At 40.2% G+C, this 10,969-nt stretch overlaps 1 protein-coding gene across 1 annotated transcript in view; it reads right to left on the reverse strand.

Annotated features, from left to right (window-relative positions):
• Positions 1 to 10,969, reverse strand: part of Appbp2 (amyloid beta precursor protein binding protein 2) — a 43,814-nt gene that overhangs the window by 10,244 nt on the left and 22,601 nt on the right. Inside the window, exons 5-9 of the mRNA XM_031351184.1 lie at positions 9,879 to 10,047; positions 4,094 to 4,183; positions 1,113 to 1,180; positions 931 to 1,036; positions 100 to 224 (exon numbers count right to left, since the gene is read on the reverse strand). Of these exons, the coding sequence (XP_031207044.1) occupies positions 100 to 224; positions 931 to 1,036; positions 1,113 to 1,180; positions 4,094 to 4,183; positions 9,879 to 10,047 (558 nt within the window). The remainder of the gene's footprint in view (positions 1 to 99; positions 225 to 930; positions 1,037 to 1,112; positions 1,181 to 4,093; positions 4,184 to 9,878; positions 10,048 to 10,969) is intronic.

Here is a 10,969-nt window from a genome sequence, read left to right on the forward strand (position 1 = left end):
AAAATTTATCCCACCAGGAAGACTTATCCATACAAACACTTAAGGACTACTACACTAGGGAACAGTATTAACCTTTGCAGAGAAAAACATGGAACTTACAGCGCATTGTCGAATTTTCCAGAGCTGTACTGGTGAACGTATGAAGAGTAAGCCAGGTCTTCATGAGCTGTCGCTACATGAATATTTTTGCCACCAAACACTGACTGTCGAATGTCGAGGGCTGCCTAAAAGAATCATAAAGACATTTGATAATGTTATGCTACCTAAGCTCAATGAACTATACACAGAGTCAATGTACCTAATCTCTTAAATTTCAAATGGGAAAGTCCTCTGGAATGGAAAGACATCTGTCTGGGAAACCATACTAGCTACTTTTCTGCAGTAAGATCCCCCACCACAGCGTCATGGCCTCAGCCCTAACAACTTCTTTTACACCCTTCTTTAATAAACAATGGTAAAGTCAGTGACATCTTGTCTAGTGTCATGGCAGAGGACTTTTACCTGAAACAACAATTGCAAGATCTAAAATTATTGCTAGACTGACAGGAACACAGATCCACCACCTGATGGTTTTAGTCATGGACGATTCTTAAGTCATTTGACTCTTAACCCTTTTATGAAGGAACACTTAGTATAGCAATGGTGAAGCCCACAGGAGAAAGGCAGGGCTCACAGTTGGTCTGCTATTGCTTTTTAGTATTCATGTTTTGTCTACATGTATGTCTGTGTGAGCATGTCAGACTGCAGTGACAGACAGTTGTGAAGTGCCATGTGTGTGCTAGGAATTGAACCTGGTCCTCTGGAAGAGCAGCCAGTGTTGTTAACTGTTGAGCCATCTCTCCAGTTCCTCAGAGTTATTTTACATATGATTTACAGATGACAAACAAGTCAACTTAGGTTAAAAGCAAAGAGAAATAACCATTAACATACCTGGTAAATGGCAACAGACTGACAGATATTGTCTACATTGAGTAAGTAGAACCCATAATCTAGCAGTGTGTCAGAATATTTTGGGTGTTTGGATCCAAAATGATCTCTATGAAAAGATATAAGTATTAGTATGTGAAGTTGAGAAACACATTAAAACAGCACCTTGATTAACAATCACCTACCGTGCCAAATACACTGCGTGTTTAATTAACTGTTCTGCCTTCTTAAATTCACGCTTGACTACACAAGCCTAAAAATAAAGAGGGAAATAATTAAACAACTCTCAAATGCTTCATTAGTGTGCTGTAGTTTGAGTTCATATTTTAATAGTTAATAATTTTAAAAAAAATTCAATGATTCTTTCAATTTGTAACTTCTTTCCAAATCTCTAGTAACTGTATAAAGAACAGATCTGTAAACCATTTGGGGAAATTCTGAGACATTTCCAGTATGAACTTGTTATAACAGCTGGGCTATGGTGGTGCATGCCTTTAGTCCCAGCACTCAGAAGGCAGAAGCAGGCTGATTTCTCAGATCAAGGCCAGCCTACAGTGGTCTAAGAGAGCAAGCCCCAGAACAGCGGGGGCTAGGCAAGAAACCTTGCCTCAAAAAAACAAAAACAAAAAACAAAAAACAAAAAACCCCAAAACAAACAAACAAAAATAAAAAACAAGGGCTGGCGAGATGGCTCAGCGGGTAAGAGCACTGACTGCTCTTCTGAAGGTCCTGAGTTCAGATCCCAGCAACCACATGGTGGTTCACAACCACCCATAATGAGATCTGATGCCCTCTTCTGGTGCATCTGAAGACAACTACAGTGAATTGCAGGCTGGAGTGAACGAGCAGGGCCAGCAGAGGTCCTGAGTTCAATTCCCAGCAGCCATACACATGATGGCTCACGGCCATCTGTATAGCTACAATGTACTCATACACATAAAATAAATAAAATAAATCTTTAAACAAAACAAAAACAAAAAAACCCAAAACAATAAACCTACTATAACAAAGATAATCTACAAGCTAGTGTATTTTATAATATTAAAATAAAATGTTGTGGGGAGGATTCAGCATAGTATTTTTATGTACACACACACACACACACACACACACACACACACACACTCCACTTATGGAATGGGTTCTAATAAATTTTCTTACTTTCTTTGTGTGTGTGTAGTTTTTATGTGTGCAGGTATTCTGCCTACAGTATGCTAGATGTTGAGCTCCTGGATCTGGAGTTATAGCTGTTTGTGAGCTGCCATGTGGGGACTGAAAAAATTCAGACCTGGTCCTCTGGAAGCAGCCAGTGCTTAGCTGCTGAGCTGCCTCTCTGGTCCTATACTTTAACATTATTTATTATTTAGGGTGAACACATGCACATAAGCACAACTGAAAAGAATCTGTGTAGGTCAGAAGACAGCTTGCAGCAGTTGGTTCTTTCCTTCTCCCAATGAGTCTTGTAGGGTTGAACCCAGCTGCCATGCGTCTTTACCCCAGCCATCTGAGCAGATCTTTTTGTTGACTGCCACCTGCTGTTTACAGGTTGTAGGCTATTCAGGGCTTTCCCCCACTAGCTTAGGAGATTGAACTAGATCTGGGACATACAGTTATCATGGCCACAGGTTCACACGATAATTCTTATATGCACAGAAGAAATTCGAGTTTTCAGTTATTTAAAAAATATTTTGAACCATAAGGATTAGCAGTTTCTAAATTCTAATACCATGTGCATATATAAAATTTGCTTGAGTTCAAGGCCAGCCTGGTCTACAGAGTGAGTTCCAAGACAGCCAGGGCTATACAGAGAAACCCTGTCTCAAAAACAAAACGAAACAAAACAAAATTTGCATGTTATTATTTCATACAAACTCCTATTTAATGTTCAAATTAAGCATGCTAACATCTTTTCTCAAACAGATGCTGTCTAGATATGCTGCTATTCTCTAACGTGAACGTCTGGGACAAGCCTGAAGCCTGAGGAAAGTTACAAGGTGAGGGCAATTATGACTATGTAGCAAACTGAAGGCTAGCCAAGGTTGCAGACCAATAAACAACTTTTTAGTATTTCACAAAAAGTGGTGTCTTCTAATCCAAAATTTTGAACTAAGATTAAAAAACCAACCAAAATGGAATATTCAAATGAGAGTAACTTCTTCACCATGTGAAAAGTTCCTCAAAGCTTTAAGGCTTCTTCTGTAACTGAAGCAGGAACTTTGAGGTACTAATAAATAGCTTCTAAACATTCATATACTTATTTACAGAAAAAGAAATTAGAAAGGGGAAAAAACCCAAAGACAGTCCAGGAGGCCAAATGGAACAAGCTATCGAGTGGAACGCAATCCTAGGAGAAAAGCCCCAGCCCTCGGCCTACAGAAGTTATCAGGTCCCTGTGATTTCTGAATAAGAAATTGAAGTTACTACACAGATTTAGGAAAAAAAAAATTCAAGCCAAATTAGCACCAAATATTACAGTCATGTGAACTTTGGTGAGCCAAAACAATTATTTTCATGGGTTTCTTTAATAAAGGAAAATTAGATAAAACAGATGAGACAGTTTTCTTTCTGTAAGTTTGTTTTTTGATATAGGGTCTCCCTAGGCAGTCTTGGCTGTCCAGGAACTCACTATGTAGACCAGGTTAACCCCAGAGACCCACTGTCTCTGTCTCCCAAGTATTGGGATTAAAGGTATGAGACAGTTTAGATTAGAAACTAAGTTTCTAAAACTAAGCAGAGGGGCTGGTGAGATGGCTCAGTAGGTAAGAGCACTGACTGCTCTTCTGAAGATCCTGAGTTTGGATCCCAGCAACCACATGGTGGCTCACAACCACTTGTAATGAGATCTGATGCCCTCTTCTGGTGTGTCTGAGGACAGCTACAGTGAATTACGCTGGATCAAGTGGGGCTGGATCGAGTGGGGCCGGAGTGAGTGGGGCTGGCAGAGGTCCTGAGTTCAATTCCCAGCAGCCACTCACATGATGGCTCACAGCCATCTGTACAGCTACAGTGTACTCATACACATAAAATAAATAAAATAAATCTTTAAAACAAAGCAGAGAATCTTAGAAAGCAGATCTAGTTAATAGATCAACTATAAAGATTTGATTAACTATTTAAAGCCAAATAAGTTTTATAATACATTTAATGTTATAAACATCATACTCACCTTAGAAGCTTGTCTTAAAACATCCACCACAACTTTGACTGGTAAGCCTGCTGTAATTTCCTTCATTGCCTCAACACACCACTTGTATGCCTTTGAAAGAATTGAAAAGAGTAAGAATAGTGACAGAATAAATGACTGTATTTATAATGAAACTGTGAAGTTACTCCACAAGATTTCAACTACTTAAATACACACACAAAATATTTACAACTGAAATTCTCTGAGACAATTTTTTGGAAGTATGACTGATCACTCTATTTTTATTTTTGCATCCACGGGTTTTCTGAAGCCAGGTGTGGTGGTGCATACTTGTAACTCCAGAATCAGCGAGGCCAAAGCAGGGTTTCCCTGTGTTCAATGCAGGTGAGCCTAGGAGTCCTATCAAACACTCCCCCTCAAAACCACAACTTTCCTAAATCATGATATTACAGACACTTAGAAAATGAGGCATATTCTATTTTTCCCAGAGCCTTTGTATCCCCCACTGCCTTAGGAAACACTCTCCTTCTTCCAGCTGCTTAGTCTACCACACTCGTCTTTTAGACATCACTCCTAGACTGTTTCCTTTATTTTCCTTTCCTTCTTTAACACTTTATCATTCTCTCCCCGACCCCCATCTCCCACCCTTCTACCCACCCTCTCTTCATATGAGACAGGGTTCACTATGTAGCCCTGGTTGGCCTGGAGCTTGCTATATAGACCAGGCTGACCTCAAACTCAGAAATCCAAGCCAATTGGCCTGTCTCCCAGGTGCTAGGATTAAGGTTATGTGCTAGTATACTCAGCTATTATTGTCTGTTTAGTAGTGCCTCCTTTATGCTATTGTTCTAGTAAGCAATTCATGTTCATTAATACATTTAACTGATACCACAGCATCATGACATGCACTATTATTATAAAAACAAACAACCAAACAAACAAACAACTAAGGTACAGCTAGGCAGTAATAGTACATACCTTTAATCCCAGCAGAGGCATGCAAATCTTTGAGTTTGAGGCCAGCCTGGTCTACAGAATGAGTTCCAGGATAGCAAGGGCTACACAAAGAAAAAACAGAAATACAAAAACAAACCTGGGGTAGAAAGGTGCCAGGAGCCATCTAGAGAGGCTAAACACTAGAAGGTGATCTTCCTGAGACGGTTCACTGTGCACTGTAACAGCACGATGGATGAGCCTTCTAGGCAAGGCCAAAGCCGTATCTTAGGGAAGATTCCTGCTATTAATATGTCTCCCTGTTATTATTAAATATATAGAACAATCACTAGGTGTTAACTTACCCTACTAGGCAGATTTCTGTAGATTAATGAAGATGTAATGACTTGTGATGCCATACAGACAAATAGATGATTTCTAAATTCTTAATGATCATCCTTTAAGAATTCCTAAAATTGGGGGCTGGTGAGATGGCTCAGTGGATGAGAACACCGACTGCTCTTCTGAAGGTCCTGAGTTCAAATCCCAGCAACCACATGGTGGCTCACAACCACTCATAATGAGATCTGACACCCTCTTCTGGTGTGTCTGAGGACAGCTACAGTGTACTTACATATATACTTACTTATAACAATAAATAAAATCTTTAAAAAAAAAAAAGAAGAATTCTCCAATATGAATACTGTAGTCAGAACTCTAAAAGTCTTCAAGTGTCAAGAGTTAATTGCTTTTGAGATAGAAATTAAGCATTTACAACTTAGGAGAGGTTGTAAAACAATTAACTAAACGTCATAAAAGGGAATTCATTGTGGGTACAAGAACAGAAGATAAAATATTGACTGGGTTTATCTATTCAAAACTTCAGTGTCAACTTAAGATACAAAAATTAAGATCTTTAACTCTCCATAAACCTATGAAGCTAGTGAGATAATGTCTAGTCTTTTTTTTTTTCTTTTTCCTTTCGAGACAGGGTTTCTCTGTACCTCAGGATAGCCCTGGCTGTCCTGAAACTCACTCTGTAGACCAGGCTGGCCTTGAACTCAGAAATCCACCTGCCTCTGCCTCCCAAGTGCTGGGATTAAAGGTGTGCGCCACCACCCGACAGGTCTAATCTTAATGTAAACACATCTATACATCTCTGTTGTAAATTTCTTATTCAATTTATGATTTGAATTTATGTTCGACGTTTTAGTGGACTTTTGTTAAAAAAAAAAAAGAAAGAAAGGATGCTTGGAAAAACCATAATGATCTATTCTCCTAGAAAGGGTACAAAAAATTAGGAACAATTCCATTGCATGGCACTGTTACATCAGAGCAGGGGGGAAGAGCAAGATTAGGAGGAAGTGGGAGATGGCAGAGTAATTTAGAAATTAAGAAAGCAACTTAGAAATTTAGAGAGCATATAGCCTGATAGATTTTCCCCCTTTTACATTCCCTTAAAAATAAAGAAAACATTGGGGCAGGAGCAGAATAAGACAGCAATATGCAGAATGCAGAGAGGAAGAGGGACAGAGAAGCTGCAGAGAGAGCAGAAAGAGCTTCTCTTCACCATGGGACAGAACAGGTTTTTCTCAACAGCAAGGGAGGCTTAGTCTCACTAAAGAGGACACAGCTTTTTCCTTACAGACTTGGGTTAAGTTCACTTAGCCATAAAAGGGTAGAGATGTTGTCTTTCTCTATGCAGTAAAGATTGGAGCTCATTTTTCCATCCAGAATAAGTGAGTCTTTTCTGCACTGGCGCTTGGGCTTCTGCTCCATATACACATGTAGGTATGGATGTGTGTATAAGTATATAATTATAAGATAAGTAAGTAGCAGGACCAACTGGATTGCATGAAGGTGTATGATGTTTGTTCATAAATTTGTATACAAATGTGAGCTTATGCATATTTGCTTGTGAAAAAATTTTTCCTTCTGCAATTGACTCTTTCTCTTTGTTCAATTAAAAGTTTATTGCTCCAAACCCTTCTCTGTTCTCAACAAGAAAAAAAATCCTAACAATTCACCCTTTACTTAATCCCCCACTGTTTTATGATAAGATGCTACAAAGATTCTGCAGTTTTTGTACTTGGAGGAACTCAGACAGGTGGGTTAGCTACCATGGCAAAGTAATTTAGACTTAAGATAGGTAATTGTTTTATTATTAAAAAGCAATCCTAATTTCTCCCAAGACCAATTTTTTTTTTGTTTTGTTTTTTTTGTTTTTTCAAGACAAGGTTTCTCTGTGTAGTCCTGGCTGTCCTGGAACTCACCCTGCAGACGAGGCTGGCCTCGAACTCAGAAATCCACCTGCCTCTGCCTCCCAAGTGCTGGGATCAAAGGCGTGCGCCACCACCGCCCGGCTACAAGACCAATTCTTAACCCTGCCAATGCTCTTTTAAGAGAGAACCAGAATACTGGAGCTGGCCTCCGGCATAGAGGTCAAGTGGCAGGCAATGAGCTAGCATCTGTGTAATATGAGGCAAAATAAACAAAAATGACCTTTTCTTAGTGACTAGTGGGTTAAAAAATAAAGGCAAAATGTTGGGCAGTGGTGGTACATGCCTTTAATCCCAACCCTTGGGAGACAGAGGCAGGCAGATTCTGAGTTCAAGGTTAGCCTGGTCTACAGAGTGAGTTCCAGGACGGCTAGGGCTATACAGAGAAATCCTGTCTCAGAAAACCCCAAATAAATAAATAAATAAATAAATAAATAAATAAAGGCAAAATAAATTATCCTGGATAGTGACAATTTCTATTATATCAAGAAACAAAATAATCTGGGGAACAAGGGAGATAATTCAGTAAAGTGCATAATGCACAAGTTGAAGACCCGAGAGTCTGATCCCCCAAAACCCAGACAAAAAGTTCATTGAAGTGGTATACACTTATCCCACAGTAGCTTACCTGGGTCACAGAGTACCAGGTACCCATGAGAAAATTTGTCTTAAATGTGGGGGCAGGGAGAGGGACGCCAAGGGGGGAACTCACCTCTTAATTCTAGCCTCAGGAGGTGGAGATAGGGGATTTCTGCCCCAGCAATCTGACTGACTAGACTACCCATTTTGATAAAGCCTGGGTTTAACTGAGAGGGCCTATCTCAAGGTGGAACAGGGATTGAGATTTCCTGTCTAAACCCTGGACTTCCACATGCATGCCTACACGTGTATGTACTTGCTCACATACATGATCTCACACATACATGCATACTCATGCATACTAAATATGCAAACACATGATGGCATAGTGGTTAAGAGCACCTGCTGGTCTTACATACAAACCAAATTCAGGTCCCAGCGCCCAGATTAGATTGCTCACAACCACTTGTTGTAACAAGGGTCAAACAAACTCTTCTAGCCTCCTCTGGAGTCTCTGTACTCATTTGCACATAGCCACACACAGACATACATGCAAACATTAAGTAAGAAGAAATCTTAAAGAAAAAACCCACCCAAGGTAGACAGCTGCCAACGAACACCCCCTACACTGACCTCTAGCCTCCAGTCATGTGCTCATGTACCCCCTTCACAACACACTGATAAAAATTTTGGAAGATCAAAAGGGATGGAGAAGAAGAACTGCATGTTATCTTCTGAAAGTTCCCATTTCTTCTATTTCACTTAAGAAGCAATGCTATTCAAAACAACTGATGCAAAAATTAGAGCTATTAATTTCACCAGGCTTGGGTCCCAAAACCTGGTTTACAATTTTAAGAGACTGTGCTATCTACTTTTTATGCTAGCTTGATACCGGTGAGTCATCTGAGAGGAAGGAAACTTAATAAAACGCCTCGCTTGACTGGCCTGTGGGCAAGCCTATGGTGGGTTTTCTTGATTGATGACTGATATGGGTGAGACCATCCCTGGGCTGGTGGACCTGAGCATTATAAAAAGCAGGCTGAGCAAGCCATGGAGAACAAGCCAAGTAGCCGCACTCCTCCATACCTCTGCAGCAGCTCCTGCCCCCAGGCTTCTTCCTTGAGGGCTTACCCTGATGTTAAGATGAAATCAAGTTGCTTCTTGGTAACAGCAATAGAAATGCTAAGACTGATAATTTTGTTTCAGAGTAGTATAAAAACATTTTTAGAACTATGTTAACTATAATGAAATTTTAAAACATTTCTGTGGTAGGTCGCTTGGCAAATTAAATACTTATGTTGGAACTCCTGTTTAAATACTCAACTCAGGCCGGGCGGTGGTGGCACACTTAATCCCAGCACTTGGGAGGCACAGGTAGGCAGATTTCTGAGTTCTAGGCCAGCCTGGTCTACGGAGTGAGTTCCCAGACAGCCGGGGCTATACAGAGAAATCCTGTCTCGAAAATACAAAACAAACAAACAAAAAACCCTTAACTCAGAATAACATATAACCAAAGGCATTGATTAAGATTCACTCTTCATCAGGATTTCCCTTAAAGCAAGCTGGGCAGACAAACACCTATACAAAAAAGGCCCTATATTTATTTCACTTGCAATACTTAAGGTTCACCTCACAATCACTCCTGATTGGTAGTTACATATTTCATTAAAAAACTAAGTATTTTTCCACTTTGCAATAGAAATGTATTACATGAACCTAATACGTGAAAGCTGGGAATAGTGGTTCAGGCCTTTAACCCGATTGAAGCACTCAAGAGGCAGAAACAGAAAGATCATGAGCCTGCGCTTGGTCTGGGCTACCTGGTCTTATTTGAACAACTAAACAGAACCCTGAAGACCACCCAATATATGACATGCAATTTACAAGACATGTAAAAGACTGGCTTATTTCACCATGCACTGTGTGATCCATGCTTGCAATCCCAGCACTTTAGAGACTGATGTGGGAATGTCACATTTTCAAGGCCAGCATGGGCTACAAACAAGCCAACTTACCTCATCATAGTGGCTTTTTGCAAACAGGAGTGCACACAGTTCTCCGTAGAGAGCAGCTCTATTTGCTTGCTGGCCATGTTTAGACAGCTTGTCCATGTACGTCTGAGCTAATTTAAATGTTTCTTCACCTAGATGATATTTACAATTTCCATTTCGCACATGAAGCAACCTGTGGAAAACAAAAGTCCTTTACTTTTGGTGCTGCCAGGACAGCGACCCTAACCGCATCTTAAAATGATGCAGTGGCACCTGACAAGGCAGTAGATGAGAGACAGGCTGTTGTCTGCACTTGAAAGAACCATTTTATCTGGCAAGGCACTGAAAGTGCTAAAAGCTTTTTGTGATTAATCCCATCCAATTTCTCTGAATATTCAAATAAATAGTTTGTGTACTCAACATGTGCTAACCAAACATACTCACACACAAAACCTTTTTGTTCCAAATTTAGATGTAACAGAGAAAATAAGGCAGATGAATCTGACCCAGTTCCACCTGCCATAACTCTTCCTCTCCCTCCCTGCCCCCTTTCCTCCTCATCCTCTCTGTCTGTCTCTGTCTCTCTGTGTCTGTGTCTGTCTCCATCTCTCTCCTGTATCATTTCAGCACTTGCCACTGCTCCCGGTCATGCTGCTTCATAAATGCTTATTTTTGCTAATAGGCCAATAAGGTAAAGTCAATGATACAACTGTATAAACTATTTGTCCTCTACCCCCTGTGGTAGAAAATCCTGAGATAAATCTAAACTCTAGGCAGTAGTAGACTATACATCTACAGACTCTATGAAACAAGAGGAACAGTTATTAGAACAAATATTTATCTATTACACTGCTGGTTGAATGCCATAATCTATAGGGCCAATATAATTTTTTGAAAATGCTTAGAACAAAGAGGCAATAAAGGCATAAAAGACATTTCAAAGAAAACCAAGCCGGGCAGTGGTGGCGCACGCCTTTAATCCCAGCACTTGGGAGGCAGAGGCAGGCGGATTTCTGAGTTCAACGCCAGCCTGCCTGGTCTATGGACTGAGTTCCAGGACAGCCAGGGCTATACAGAGAAACCCTGTCTCAAAAAACAAACAAACAAAAAACAAA

This window comes from Mastomys coucha, unplaced genomic scaffold (assembly GCF_008632895.1).
Source record: "Mastomys coucha isolate ucsf_1 unplaced genomic scaffold, UCSF_Mcou_1 pScaffold5, whole genome shotgun sequence".
NCBI lineage: Eukaryota > Metazoa > Chordata > Mammalia > Rodentia > Muridae > Mastomys > Mastomys coucha.